Source organism: Chenopodium album, chromosome 5, assembly GCF_948465745.1.
Source record: "Chenopodium album chromosome 5, dcCheAlbu1.1, whole genome shotgun sequence".
In the NCBI taxonomy this organism is placed as follows: domain Eukaryota; kingdom Viridiplantae; phylum Streptophyta; class Magnoliopsida; order Caryophyllales; family Amaranthaceae; genus Chenopodium; species Chenopodium album.
In genome coordinates, this window is record NC_137838.1 from 67,975,931 (window position 1) to 67,992,270 (window position 16,340).

The following is a 16,340-nucleotide window of genomic DNA, read 5'->3' on the forward strand; positions in this document are numbered from 1 at the left end:
AGTTGTTGTGATAAGTAACTAAGTAAAAGTAATCAAAACACAACCCTGTCAAAGGTAACCTAATTAGCTAAGAATAGAGAATTAAATTTGGGAAAAAGATAGCCCACCAAGTTATCTTTTTTTCCCTTGAAAACTTAAAAATTAAGCTTATTGTAAATGTATATATGCTAAAATTTTGTAAATTTGTATATATATGCAATCTCAATGACTCAATGGTACCACTCTGTATTAGACAGTTTAGCCTCTTTGTATTCTTGTATAAATATACTCAATTGACAGTAATGAGAAGGCAAGGGATTATTTCCTATACTCAGCCAGTTTTTCCAATCTTTTTCAGGCTGTGGCCAACATTAAGGGTGTGTTTTATGGTTAGGTAATCTATTTTTGGGACCAATTAAAGCGAATGATCTCAGAGTTCAGATTATTTATAAATAATCGACAGTTGTGATTATTTAAAGAAAATTGCCCAAAATTGAAATTATTATTTAAGTGAAATTTTCCTTGTCCTTATTGGTCATTTCATCATCAAACTCATCATGTCATGACTTTGACGTGACCCATAAGGTATATAAGAAAAGTATCATGCCTGTCATCCTGTCAACACAACTACGGATAATCATTTACTCCTTTTGTTTTCAAATACTTGCTCAACTTTCCTTTTTCGACCGTTTTTAAATATTTTTTCATTTCATTATTTAGAAAGCTTTTACAATATTTAATTAATTTCTCTCACCTAGTGGACCCACCATAAATCATATTATATTAATTTCATATTCTCTCTCCTCCAATTTTCTCCACTATTTTTGCTTTTTACATTTTTTTTATTCTTCCACATACCCCACTACCTCCATATTTTATTATTTTTTCCAATTTCTTCTAAAACTCCGCGCATGGAGAAATTGAGCAAGTATTTAAAAATGGAGGGAGTATTAAGTACTATCATAAAATTATCATTTAATGTTAACATTTGAAAGTGTTCATTATTTGTCGCAACAAACCAAATAAAACATTTGATTGTGCGTGGCAAATGTAACGAATACTTTGTATACATTATATCTTTTTGAAAATGACCTTATTATTTCTAACAAGGACAATGTCATATAATTGATATAAATATTATCCATCTATCATAGACACTTAGCCATGCAATTGAGAAACACGGTATGAGTGTATAACTATCACCCAACAAAATTGCAATTTGCAAGATGGAAGAAATGGTGCACAAATGATCCATGTGAAATTATGAATAGACAATTTAAGGTCCTTACCCTAGATGTGATATTTGCTTTTATAATGTCGGTTGTCCTTCTCAATTAGATACAATTATGGATCATATAAGTTAAAAATTAAGCTTGTAATTTTAATAATTAACATATAATCCAACGCCATGTCTAATATTGCATGAAGGTTTGCCTCAAATGGGAAATTAATTGAAGAGAGTCTAGAAATTGTGACTGATTTGGACCTTAATCTCGTGGTAATGCTAAAATTATTGGCCTAATGTTGTTATAGGGTGTAAGGTTTGCTTCCTAGAACACAACAACACTTGACAACCCCCTTAATATTTGAGGTCCACTCAAAAGAAAATTAAATTTAAATTTTGACAATTTATTATTAGGAACATATTGTCTGAAAGACTCGTAACTATATTAATCATGCATGTGGGGTATTATATACAAATTCGATCGAAAAGTCCTTGAATTAATTAGTAGAGTTGTTCAAATTTAAATAGAGTATTCCGTTCAGATCCTAGTAATGTAACAATATATGGTAGAGAGCTACGTTTCTCACCAAATAATTTTTAAATGATCGATGGTCTTAAAATGTTAATTAATACGGTCAAACATATATAGTTATATACGGGGAGTATTAGTGACCGTAGAATTGGTAGAAAAAACAAATACTCCGATCCCTTTGCTTTTAAGATTAAAAATTTCAATTCGACTCACTATATTTTATTTTTATTTTTATTTTTATTTTTTATTTTTATTTTATTTTTTACAAAATTCACTATTCGTGTTGTCACAGTAAAAGAAATTTGATTGAATTTTATATTTCATACGTAGTATAAAAAAATAATAATAAACGCATATTTTCGATCAAAATGTAAATTTTCAAAATTATAGCTTTCATTTATACATAGTTTAGATATTTAAGTTCAAAGATACAAATTGGAGATCACACAAAAATTAAGTGAGTTGAACATGTTGAGAGGGATGGATAATTAAAGATAATATTTTTTAGGAATTTTAATTTGAAATTGTAATAATTTAATCGCTGTCCAAAAAAATATACAAGTGTAGAGCCACCTAGGTGACAAATACGGAGTAAATATTAATGTGATACATATGAGGTTGAATACTCAAATTTTGGATAGATTTTTAAAGATAAAAATGTTGTATAAAGTTTTATTATCGATAACTACTAATATTTCATATATACAAAATTAATCTTAACTTTTAATAAAAATCTAATAACTCGGTTTCATTTCCAACATAAAATTCGTTTTAAATTTTTTTTTAAAAATAATTATCCATTTATAATATATACAAGTATTAAATAATAAAATAATAGAGTATCAGTAAAAATAAATTTTAATCGGTAAAAATACATTCAATTTAGTAAACATACATTATCACTGTTTTTTTAATTAAAAAAAAAAAAAAAAAAAACTACGGGTTCGTTTGGCATTGTTGTGGTTTTCTGTTTTTTGGTTTTTTGTTTTCTAAAAGTATATGATATGTGTGTCATAATGAATCAAAAATTATATAAACTTATTAAAATTATGATAATTTTGAAAACTGACAACAGAAAAGTGAAAACACCTTTTTCTTGTTTCCTGTTTTTGGTTTTTGGTTTTCATAAAAACAGAAAACTAAAAACCAAAACTGATGTCAAACAAGCCTTACATTATCAAAAGTGATTATATGACCGTATTTGACATTCAAGCCAAAAGATTTATCGGAAAATTCAATAAACAACATGGGCATCGTCCGGGACACAAAATTAGTATATTTATAAATGTGATACATGCATTCATATATATATATATCAAGAAAAAAAAGTGTCCGATCGCCTTGTAATTTCTGATTCGATTTACAAAAAAGGTGACATGTATGCATGTTTGATTGTGTTTGCCGTGAAAATTACATGGTGGCCTGGTGTCCCAACTTGTTGCATAAATAAACACACAAATATAATCCATGTTTAAATGTCATATATGGACGTATAATTATGTGGGTTACACTACATATACTAACAAATTAATACAAATCAACGGATATTTTAGTTACACCAAAATACCTTATGATACCCTACTTCCTCTTTCTATATATATGAAGATTTTGAACTACTGTCTAATAAGTTAACACATAACACCATACAAATAATTAATTAAGCTAAAAAATTAATTAACCAACACCATAATCAACCCTAAGTAACCATATATCCCACCAATATCAAGAGTAAACTCCTAAGATGGCCGTGCCAACATGCAAGCTTTTGGTGCTCGTCGTGCTCGTCTTCCTTTGCCTCATTTCTGCTCCTATTATAGGTACATAAAATATGTAACGTTTTAATTTGTTCATATAGTTTATAATATTCATTGAATCATCTTATTTGCATTCTATATTGATTCTTAATTATTTTTATTTGTTTTAATTATTCTTGTTTTGATGGTACATATATAGATGCAAGTAGGAATGTGCCAATGAAAAATGAAGGAACAATAACTCCAATGAACAAGAACATTCACAACCATGATGTTGTTCCAAGTACAACGACTATTAACGTTGATGATAACGTAGAAGTATATAATGAAGGTGATGTAACGATGATGGATTACACCCCCGTCAAAGGGAAGTCTCCAATTCACCATTGATATACATATATACATCAAGTAATTAATTACATGCACGGAACGAACATGATAATTAATTAGCTTGTTTAGTAGTAAAAATTATGAAGAGTTGATTATTATCTCCGGCCTAGCAGATCTAGTACTTGCTTACTTCTATATACATTTAGTATATACACTTGTATAAGTTGTTTGTTCCCTTTTTTTTTTTTTTTTTTTTAAGGGTAAGAAAAAAGAAAAACAGTAGGAAACCCTCCTCACGAGTGGTATGTTTGTTCCTCTATTAGATGAAAGAATATATATACGAAGTATAAAGATGTGTCGTACGTGTATGAAATGTGGATCTCGTATATGAGTACCCTACTAATTAATTAATGTTGAATGTTACGGACAATGAAAACTGGATATATATTCCATATGTTGTTTAGATGCTTAGTAGTTAAAAGAGAAGAAAAAAAAAAGTCTTATTTAGCAATTGAATTTTGGTTGTCTTTTTTGGTACAATTTTGTTACTTTCACTAATAAATTTGTATTTGATGTCTATTAGTGGTTATTGATTACCGATTATTCACTTTTTTCCGTTATTTTTACATGCATGTAATATTTTGACTTTTACACTCGTCGGTGTATAAAAATTGATCAATCATTGATAAGAGTAGCATTTATCATGGAGTGAAATTATTAAAAGTTGATCTTGAAGGAAGATTGACAAAATTTTACATGATTATATTAGTTCTTAAATATTACATATAAATCACCAAATACCATTTTAATGGAATGCATGTGTGGTTAATGTAAATGGCAAAACATTGTGAGTAAAAGAGTGAAGTAACTCTTTACCAATTAAATAAGTAAAAATATATATAAAACTCTAGAAAATGTTTGGGAACATGAAAATATAATAAATAAATGGAAATTTGTGTGTAGAACTAGCCTAAAGATAGGTTCATTTGTGAACAACAACTACCCTTTTTTTTTTTTATTTGTTTAGAATTACCTACAAATTTGAAAATGTTTGGGTAGTGCTGTCCAATAACGTTTTCCGTCCAATTAAAATGTTACTTTGGCCCAATTTTTCACTTTTGTCAATACAATGGCCAATTAATATTAAAATAAGCAAAAACCCGAATTCAATTAAACCCTCAAACCTTAGAAATCATAATCCCCAAATAATACTAAACTCATGAACCCTAAAATGAATCCTAATTAAAATCCTAATTAAGTTAATTAGGGCCTAATTAAAACCTTAAAACAAATTGGGGAGTTAATTGGGTGGCAAAAGTGAAAAAAGTAGGGCTTCAATAACATCTTAATTGGACGAAAAATGTTAGTGGGTAGTGCTACCCAAACGTTTTCAAACTTGTAAGTAGTTTTAAACAAATAAAAAAAAATGAGTAATTGTTCACAAATGACCCTATTTTTAGTGTAGTTCTATGCAAAATTTCCATAATAAATTGTTAAGAAACAAAATGATATTAGAAAAGGCTTTTAAACAAGCTTTTTAAAAACGAGGTTTTTTTTAGTGGAATAAGCTCTAAACTTCCCACCACATAGTACTTTAAATTAAGTTATTTATTACACCCTCCGTCTCCGATTGATAGTCACTTTTGCTATTTTTGGTGACTCAAAATGTTACTCACATTTGCTTTTTTCAAGTACCATTAATATTATTTTTTTACCAAAATTCTCTAACATTTGTAAAAATATTTGCCCAAATTTAACTTTTCCATGTAAATTTCACTTTTCAATGTACTTTAGTTACTTTTTCTCTCTATTTTTTTACATACCAAATGTAAATTTACTTTTTCAATGTACTTTATTTATTTCTCTTTAATTCCCGTGATTTTTTAACAAAAGTGACTATGGAGTACTAGTCAATAAGCTAATATTGATTGTTCAAAAAAAAAAAAAAAAAAAAAAAAGCTAATATCGATCAAATAAAACTAATTTAACCCAAATAATGAAATAAATTATTTACCAAATACAACAATATCTTTTTGTCTAAAATTTCTCTCCAAATAGAGCGTTCTAAATTTGAAGTTTGGCGCTAAATCACAGAAATCTTTCAAAACCCCTCCAAAAATTTTGAAAATAAAATAAAATTCCACAAGTTCTTTTTTTTTTTTTTTGGTGAAGGAAATTCCACAAGTTCTTTCACTATGCTCCGTACAATTTAACAATTACTTTGAATCAATTCTCAGAAAAAATTAGCATTGAATCAATAAGATAAATCTACAGATGAAACCAAAAAGTTCTACTCCAATTAGAGCACCTGGGCAACGTTCAATTCTTTCCACCTTCAATCATCAATATGCTCAACCATGGTAATAAAACAAAATTTCAATTAATTCAATAATTTTATTGCTGATTTGGGTATTTTTTGAAGAACCCTAATTTCATTACAGCTCTACCAATCATTCAGATGGGTCAGGTGTGCTTTCAAACAAGAACAAACGTGGTTCCAATCTCTCTTTTACTGATTTCCTTAATCGCAAGTTACATACAACTTCTGTTCTTCCTTTTGATAAGGTAATTTTAGCCAATTTCAGTTTTTCGTTCTTTATTTTTATTTTTATTTTTATTTTTATTGAATTTGTTGGGAATTATTTGTTTTTTTAAACTAGTGAAACCCTAGAGATTTTTCTTTTTTTTGGAATTTAATTTGGGAAATGTTAGAGTGTTATTTTGAATATGCAAGATTGTAAACCAGAATATATAATTTGCAAGATTTCTCAATACCTCGGTTTGGATTTAGTTGTCATATTGATGGTTCAAATAATTTTGTAATATGACAATTAATTTAGGACGGAAGGAGTATTTACGGGCTATAAGCCTATAATTTAACTTGTTATTGCTTGATTGGTTGGTTTTGGTTATTAGTTAATTTAATAGACTGTATCCTTTATTGGGGATAAAATGATTAAGAATTCTGAGAGAAACTTTTTAGTGAATGGAACAAGGATGAGATGATTTTGGAAGTTGGAACAGTAATGTGTCTTTTTAGGCAGTGGGCTAGAAGGATGCAAGAGAGAACACATAATCTACCCTCGAGCATTTGCTAAGGAAACACATTACGATGCTAAGGCTAGTTACAAGACTGGTAAGGAATAAGGGATAGATGTATCGTAGATATGGGTGTCAAAATATACCTAAATGAGTATGAGGAGAGGAGGGGGTGGGGGGTTGGTGTTCTTGACAACAGGTGATACCGCGATTTTTATGTCAATCTGTCAAATGTGACCTCTCTTTAGGATAAAGGTTGGGTAACTGCAACGGTAAGCGTGAAATAACAGAGAATAGCAACAAGGTAGTGTTTGATTGAGCTATGAGCTTGCGAATGATAACATGGCTTTAGGCCATTACTCTCCAAGGGTTCTTAATACAATATTTCTGAATGACTCTCTCTCTCCTTAAGCTAGTCTATTTATACTACTTGAGAAACAAGCAAATGGCCTAATGCCTTGATTGTTACAACTACTACCATTTGTCTTTTAGCTATGTAATTAATAAAAGGTAAGCTGTCAAATTCCTGCCACATTCCTTCAAGCCGTTACTGCTGCGTTGCTTGTGTTGTGGATTGCTGCTGCCTTTGTCCTTTCCTTCTGCTGTATGTCAGTATGGGTGGAGGTGGAGGTGAGTGTATTGCAATACTCCCCCCCAAAAGTGCCACCTTGTCCTCAAGGTGGAATGCAGGGAACTTCGCATTCACAGCCTCGGCATCTTCCCAAGTGCCCTCAAATTCAGGCAACCCTTGCCACTTAATCAACACGTCCAATCCATCCCTTCTCCCAAGCTTAGGCCTGCTGTCTAATACCGCCTCAGGCTCCACAATTAACTCCAATTCTGGGGTGATTTGCTCTGGAATTAATGGTGAGCTCATGACATTTCCCAATGCCTGCTTCAATTGTGACACATGGAATACTGGATGCAATTTACATGTCTCTGGTAAGAGGAGTTTGTAGGCTACTTTCCCGACTCTTTGCGTGATCTCAAAAGGCCCATAATAGCGTGCTGCCAATTTCTCGAATGGCCTCCTTGCTAATGAGTGTTGCCGATACGGCTGCAGTTTAAGGAATACCATATCGCCCACCTTAAATTCTACATCCCTCCTGTGAATGTCGGCGTTCTCCTTCATAACCTTCTGAGCACGAGTCAAGTGTAATTTCAGTTCATCCAAAATCACGTCCCTCTCTTGAAGGACTTCCTCAACCGAATTTACAGTAGTTTGCCCCACTCCTATGCGAAATAACTTAGGAGGATCTCTCCCGTACACGACCTTGAATGGAGTCATGTGAGTTGATGAGTGAGTCGAGGTGTTGTACGAGTACTCGGCCCATCCCAACCACCTGGCCCATGTCTTCGGTTGATCCCCGGCGAAACAGCGGAGATAAGTCTCCAGTCGCTTGTTCACCACTTCCGATTGCCCATCCGTCTGAGGATGATATGAGGTGCTCCGCTTCAACCCTGTTTCTTGGAGCCGAAAGAGCTCTTTCCAAAAGTTGCTGACAAAAATCCTATCTCGGTCAGTCACTATACTCTCCGGCATTCCGTGCAATCGAACAATTTCTCTCATAAAAATCTCCGCCACTCCAACAGCCGTGAAGGGGTGTTTCAACCCCAAAAAGTGGGCATATTTAGATAGGCGATCTACCACAACTAAAATTGTATCGACCCCTTTGGATTTTGGAAGGCCTTCAATGAAGTCCATAGTTATGTCACTCCACACTCTCTCCGGTATAGGCAAAGGTTGTAGCGGCCCTGCCGGCGACCGTTGGGAGAACTTATTCCTTTGACACACTACACACCGCCGCACATACTCAGCCACCTCCTTTCGCATTCCGGCCCAACACCAGTCAGCCGCCATTCGAATGTATGTTTTCGTCTCACCCTCGTGTCCTCCCTCCGGTGAGTCGTGGTATGCCCTTAAAAGAACCGCCTTGAGGCTAGAGTGGGATGGTAGTACTACTCTGCCTTTATAAAGGAAACGGTTGTCTTCAACCGTGTATCCCTTACCAGACTCCCCTGCTGCAATTTCTCCCTTCAATCTCTGTATAAATCCATCCCGCGCACTCTCCTCGTCCAATACTGACCAGTCCACCCCTTGTGTGGCTACTAAAACCCCCAAATCTGCCGCATTTCCCACCTCCCCCTTCCGCGAAAGGGCGTCAGCCACTCGATTTGCAACCCCTGGTTTGTACTGTAATTCGAAATCGAATCCGATTAACTTTCTAACCCACTTCTGATATTCCGACCCCACTTCTCGTTGCTACATTATAAATCTGAGACTTTGCTGATCGCTGCGCACCACAAACCTCCGGCCGAGCAAATAGTGTCGCCATTTCTGTATAGCCAAACACACAGCCATTAATTCTTTTTCATACACCGATTTGCTCCTTCCCATTGGGCCTAAAACCTTGCTAAAGAAAGCCACGGGTCTCATCTCCTGCATCAGAACCGCACCGAGGCCGTAGCCCGATGCGTCGGACTCCACCACAAACATCTTGTGGAAGTCCGGCATCACCAAAACCGGCGTTGTGGTCATCGCTGACTTCAATTGAGTAAAGGCATGATCAGAAGACCACCCAAAGTTGTCTTTCCTTAACTGATCAGTTAAGGGTTGGGCTAGGTGTGCATAGTGTCTTATAAATTTCCTGTTGTAGCCCGTTAGGCCCAAAAAACCCCTTAGATCCCTTAAGCATTTTGGGGTGGGCCAATCCACCATGGCCCGTATTTTCTCTTGATCCACAGCAACCCCATCCTTAGAGATCATGTGGCCCAAATAAGCCACTTCCCCTTTTCCAAACTCACACTTCTTAAAATTTGCAAATAACACATGGGCCTTGAGTGTGGCCAATACCACCCGCAAATGCTCTAGATGCTCCTCATGACTCGTACTATATATAAGAATGTCATCGAAAAAGACTAGTACGAATTTCCTCAAGAAGGGCCGGAAAACATCATTCATCAAGGCTTGAAAAGTGGCCGGAGCGTTGGTCAATCCGAATGGCATAACCAAAAATTCGTAATGACCCTCATGGGTCCTAAAAGCCGTCTTGTGTGTGTCTTCCGGGCGCACCAATATTTGATGGTATCCGGCCTTCAAATCGAGCTTACTAAAAACCCGTGCACCATGTAACTCATCTAGTAGCTCATCAATCACGGGAATGGGGTATTTATCGGGCACCGTTTCTTTATTTAGGGCCCGATAGTCGACACAAAATCGCCACGACCCATCCTTTTTCTTCACGAGAAGAACGGGACTTGAAAATGGGCTTTAGGATGGTCGGATGATACCGGCCTCTAACATCTCCTTAATAAGCCTCTCAATCTCATCTTTTTGGAATTGCGGGTATCGGTAAGGTTGCACGCTTACTGGGTTACTCCCCTCCTTGAGCACGATGGAGTGCTCGTGTCCTCTAACCGGGGGCAGCCCTTGAGGCGCATCAAAGACCTCACTAAACTCACTCAACACCCCTTGGACAAAGTCAGGAACACCACTACCCGCACTCACCACATTTTTTTCCACTTGGTTCAATTCCACCAAAAGACCCCCTCCATGCTTTCGGATAGTTTTCATCATGGCTTTAAGTGTCACTCCCGTGCGAGCTAGTGACGGGTCCCCCTTGACAATTACCGTTCTTCCTTCCTTCTTGAATTTCATCACTTGGAGCTTCCAATTAGTAACTACCTCCCCAAGCTTTTCTAACCATTGCACACCCAATATTACATCGGTGTTACCCAATTGAAGGGGTAAAAAGTCCTCCATTATTTCAGGCTCATCATTTATCCTCAACCGCACCCCTTTGCATTGGCCGCGGCCTTTCACCGCTTCCCCATTTCCCAAGGTGACACCAAAAGAATGACTACCCTCAACCGGTAGAGCTAACTCCTCCACTAAGATAGCCGAAATGAAGTTGTGCGTGGCTCCCGGGTCGACCATCACTACCACCTCCTTACCGTGGATTTTCCCGGTGAATTTCATAGTTCTCGGGTTAGTTAACCCAACAATGGAACACATGGACACATTCACGGGAATTTCCTCTTCTTCTTCCGCCGGGGTTTCTAACGCTTGGAGCTCCCCCTCTCCGTCATGCTCCTCCTCCTCCTCCACCAACAGGACACTAAGTCCCTTGGCGGAGCACACATGGGTGGGTCCCGTCCACCTTCCGTCACACCTAAAACAGAGTCCTTTTTCCCTCTTCTCTTGGATTTCCTTCTCGGTTAGCCTTCGCACCATGCCACTGAACCTCGAGGTACTTGGGTTAGATCGGGTTGGGAAACTTTGGGAAGGTGTATTAACTGAAGTGGATAAAGCTTGCTGAGTCTGGGCTTGTGTTTGGTGAGAGCTTTGGGCTGTGCTGAAGTTGTTTGGTGGGTTACTCCTGATTGGGCTGGGGTTATAAGTTCTAGGGTTTGAAGTTTGGGCTGGCCCGCCCCCGAGAAGCGTAGAGGCTGGGCTCCGATTGTAATACGAATAGGGTCCGGGCTTAGTAAACGCCCCACCCGTTTTCTTGAGATTATTGACCCGGTTCCTTTCCTCAACCCGTATTGCGAGGTCCATGGCGTCTTCGAGGGTAAACGGGTTTAGCATTCGGATCTCCGCCCTAATCTCCTCCTTCAAACCGTTAATAAATTGCCCTTTCATGATACTTTCTGGAACATCAATCAAAGGTGAGGCCTTTTCGATAAAGACCCGCCTGTACTCCACCACCGTCGTGGTTTGCTCCACGGCGAGCCATTGTTCGTGCAAGCTTCCCGAATTAACGGGTCGGAACTGATTCAAGACTCGATTTTTGGCGTCCTCCCAACCTACCACCGGTCGACGGCGGCTTTCCCATTGATACCACCTCAGAGCATCACCATCCATGGCCACAACGGCGGCCTGCAACTTCTCCGTCTCCGTCAGTTTATAAAACTGAAAGTATTGTTCACTTCTTAAGATCCACCCATCAGGGTCAGACCCTTCGAAAACGGGCATATCCAGCTTCCGGAATCTCCAGTTGCTGTTACCCCCTTGTTGTTCGTGGTGGTAGTGTCGAAATCCGCCGCTGGAACCGGGATCCCAGTTGCCGATTCGGATTCCTCCTTGACCTCCCTCCCCGGAACCGTTCACCTGATTCTGCATCCCCAGCATCATCATTCTCATTTCCTCAAAAAATTTATCTTGGTCCTGTTTCAGCGCCTTCTGTATGGAGTTCTCCCCATCGCCGACCTTATCGAGGATTTCTTCTACTCGTTCCTCCAGCGCGGCTATCCTCTCCGGAGTCACCGTGGGCGACGTCGGAGGCATGATGCTCTGATACCAATTGCAACGGTAAGCGTGAAATAACAGAGAATAGCAACAAGGTAGTGTTTGATTGAGCTATGAGCTTGCGAATGATAACATGGCTTTAGGCCATTACTCTCCAAGGGTTCTTAATACAATATTTCTGAATGACTCTCTCTCTCCTTAAGCTAGTCTATTTATACTACTTGAGATACAAGCAAATGGCCTAATGCCTTGATTGTTACAACTACTACCATTTGTCTTTTAGCTATGTAATTAATAAAAGGTAAGCTGTCAAATTCCTGCCACATTCCTTCAAGCCGTTACTGCTGCGTTGCTTGTGTTGTGAATTGCTGCTGCCTTTGTCCTTTCCTTCTGCTGTATGTCAGTATGGGTGGAGGTGGAGGTGGAGGTGGAGGTGAGTGTATTGCAGTAACATGAGTAAGCCTCATCTAAGAAGTCTTAACTGTTTTTCTACTTGTAGATTGCAACTTCTGTAAATATCACTTATTTCTTCTCTACTGCAATTAGATGGAAACTATATTCTATACAATTTTAAGTTTTAAGTTAAATTGATAAACATTGGACTGGATTTCATTTATTTTTATGGTTGGATATGTGTTCCTCTCACAGTTTCATTCAAAGGGAGCATTATTGCTTTAGTCTTAAACTATTCTTTCCTAGAATTTGTTCAACTTGATAATTTTTACAACATATTCACTGCTGTAATAAAGGATGACAAAACATTCTCGGTGGTCAAGAACGAGACTTCTCCCTTGGCAGCAAACTGCAATCCAAGAACTAAATCCATTTTGAGAGGTGAGCAATATGATTGCGAAGGACCTCGTGATGAAAAGGGGCACGTGATTGAAGATTCAGTGTTTAAGCTGTTCAATGATTCAGGAGGAAACAAAAAGAGGTCTTCTGAATGCTTGAATGGTTAGTGCAATCTTTTGATGCAGTCTCATAGCTATGGTGTACATTTTTGTTTTTGTACACTAAATTGTCAAATGCTGAATGCATAACATATTGTCTTCCTGTTTCTTCATATAATTGTTAGGAAATTTCTTTCTGTTTTCATACTTAATCATTAGTCCTCGCAAAAAATTTAGGAACATGTCTACATGAGTGAGTTAGGAATTTGCAGATTTTGAAAGTGTAGCAACACAGTAGGAATCCAATTTGCTTCAGATTTTCTGACCTGCAGCTAATATTTCCATAATGTTAATAAGGATGGACAATGATGTTCTTGAGAATTAAAAGAGATTAGGAAGAGTTGATGGGCTACTCAGACTTAGGTTTCGTTGCAACTTATTAAAATCAGTAATACGGAGTATTAAAGTTGATAAGGATTCCCTAAAAAAAAACTTTGCTCTAAATAAGTAAATGTGCAACAAATCACAACTAATAATTGGACTTTCAAGTTTACTTTGATTTGCCATATTCAACATTGTTAGTTTGCCTTACACTATGAGAACAATATTCTCCTCTCTTCGACTCTTCTAATAATTTATTATTCTGATCATCTGATGTTTAATCTCTTTAAATTGTGTCATTGTCTGTCCATTGTATCAAGTCTCTGATTTCGTTTGGAAACCACAAACATGATATTGTGCATTTCTTTCATTGAAACCTTAGGCACTTACTCCACACTTTTACTATTCAATATGTATGACATGGAAATTAATAATTGGACTTCAACCAACTATTGGAGAAAACAGGTCTTATTTTCGCTATTTATTCTCAAGGGATGGTGTGGTAAGTGCCCATAAAGATCTCACTCCTAGAAATAAAATCTGATTATGCATACAGATATTGTCAAGCGGACAAGCCTAGAGATAGATCCATTACTGTATCAGAATTCAAATAAACCAAGAGTCTAAGACCGCAATCTAACCATTGTAAGTTGATTAAGATCAAAAGGCTAGAAGATATGTTTGAGGCATGCTTGTAGAACTGAACGTTTAACATGATTATTGACAATGTCACTGCCTGAAAATTACTTCCAATAGTGAGGTAAGCTGTAAGTCATAGCTTTTGACTATAATTTCTACATTGTATATTGTTGATCGATGAGTTTATGCTTCTTGTTAAATAGAGATTTTACAACTTATTCTCTCTGTTTTTCTGTACTGCTTTTCATTCCTCCTGTATTTTAACAATTTATGCCTTAGTATCTATGTCGTATGCCTTCTGAGTCGTTCTGACATATACTAGGTGGTCTTAATCCAGCATATTAGTATGGTTTTTATCAAATATCGAAGGATTTAACCACAATGCCGACTTTTTCATTGGTTCAAACACTACTGAAGTAATCCTTTTTTGGTTTATTTATCTGAACTGCAGCAGATCCATCACAATCAGAAGGTGCTTCAAAGCAGCATAGTCAAAATCATTTGTTAGTCCTAGGAGATGACCCCAAGCCAAAGAGAAGATCCCTTGGAAGAAATACCTGTAGCAATAAGAAACAAAGGCCTCTTTATAACCATTGTAAGTACTACGTTATTCCAAACTATTGCTACTACTGTCATACTTGAGGTTTATTAATCAATGTGGCATGGAACTATGGAGTATAGAAAGAATGAAATGTGACTTAAATTTTGGTCCGGCAGATGAAAATGGAACTGGTTTCTGGGAACCTGAGAGAGAAGGTATCGACAGTGCTGAAGTTGGGAGCACGGAAATGTGGGAAGGCATGGGTTCAACAACCACAGTCGGAGGACTAGATGAATTAAGCACTTTTGACCACCTTTAACTATTAACCAATGCGTTTGTACTACCATGGTATGATTAAGCAATCTGACTTCTCTGTAAATGAGGACTCACGCCAAATTCTACTTACATGTTGAATCTCTAAGCAAGTTTATACTATATATATGTGTAGATAACTAGATACTAATATCCTAATATCTGTGATCCTTGTTTTTGGGCGTGCAAATAATGGGCGAGATCAAAGGATCTTTAGGAGATCAATGGACAACTCATCATAGAACCAACTGTTGTTTTCAATATCTTATGAACAATGCAAGAGATTTGATCATTTGATGCCATAAGTTGGCTTTAAGGTTTGATTTAAATATCATAGATAGGGTCAAAATATTGGAGTTTCTCAACCCTTGAAACTCGAATAATGCTTGTGTCTTCTCAAAGTTCGCTTTGGAATAATTTAGTCACAGTCTCTGTATTATGTAAATTAAACTAGAAAGATGCTTGAATGATATATGAATAGACATTGTAAAAGCATTTAAGAATAAAATATGAAAAACGCTTGTTTTGAATGGTAAAAAAGGCATGCTTTGCGAAATGGGGAAAGGCATCATGACTTGTGGCTTTGCTTTTAGCCCAAATGCTTAATCCATTCAGCTAGGCCTATAAAAGTTTAACCCCAACTATATTGTGCAAAAACTATTATAGTGATATCATGCCTAGAATCAAAGAAACTATTGTCAACCCCAATTATAATTACTTGCACAACTCATTCAAGGGGGTTCTCTTAGGGGGCGGAGCTCATTCTTAAGTGCTTTCTTTTCTCTCAAAAGTACTTGAATAATGTTAATCATTTCTGTATCCGTCCAATTTTACAAAATGTTTTAAGAAAACAATGTAACAACTTAAGTGTCAAATTTACATTGACTTGACATTTATCATTCTTATGTATCATTACCTATGCACTCCTTTATTCCTACTAACAGCCCCCTTGGTAGGTCATACACTCATACATGATGGTAATGAGAACGTGTTTGTATTTATCAAGGTTCATTCTAACAGCAATGGTTATTCACCCCAAATTGTGCATTTTTCTTTATAAATTTTCGTTTCCACCTATACATGAAAAAACATGAAGACAACACATGCTTGAAGATGAAATTGCATTACCATGGAGATTACAATCTTGATTTCATTTCTAATATACACTAAAAATTCATTTTCATTATCATCATTCATAATCGGCTACTAAACAGGCCAAGGGTACTAACCTATCATAGAGTGATAGAACCCCTATCATAGAACCCTTTTATGATATGCACTAACTAGCAAACATGACGTGGCCCCTGTTCTTTTGAGATTCACTGCTACTGCTACTGGCCTACTGCTGCTGCTATAATTTAGTTCCTATTTTTCTATTTTGGAGATCCAAAATAACGTTCTTATTTCTATTGTTATACTATCATTTTTTTAACATGCAAATACAAATTTGTCTACCAGATTAACGAATTT

The 16,340-nt window shown here is 36.4% G+C and overlaps 1 protein-coding gene across 3 annotated transcripts; it reads left to right on the forward strand.

Annotated features, from left to right (window-relative positions):
• Positions 1 to 5,866: 5,866 nt before the first annotated feature.
• On the forward strand, positions 5,867 to 15,230 carry LOC145630900 (uncharacterized). 3 transcript variants are annotated; one of them, XM_081683025.1, is made up of 5 exons: positions 5,867 to 6,180; positions 6,262 to 6,385; positions 12,857 to 13,061; positions 14,472 to 14,612; positions 14,735 to 15,230. In XM_081683025.1, the coding sequence occupies exons 1-5, from the start codon at positions 6,095 to 6,097 to the stop codon at positions 14,875 to 14,877; spliced, it is 699 nt and encodes a 232-aa protein (XP_081539151.1). In that variant the 5' UTR covers positions 5,867 to 6,094; the 3' UTR covers positions 14,878 to 15,230. The 3 variants fall into 3 exon arrangements, with proteins under 3 accessions (XP_081539151.1, XP_081539152.1, XP_081539150.1); XM_081683026.1 differs by having other exon boundaries at positions 5,870 to 6,180; positions 6,279 to 6,385; positions 14,469 to 14,612; XM_081683024.1 differs by having other exon boundaries at positions 5,871 to 6,180; positions 14,469 to 14,612.
• The last annotated feature ends 1,110 nt before the right edge of the window (positions 15,231 to 16,340 follow it).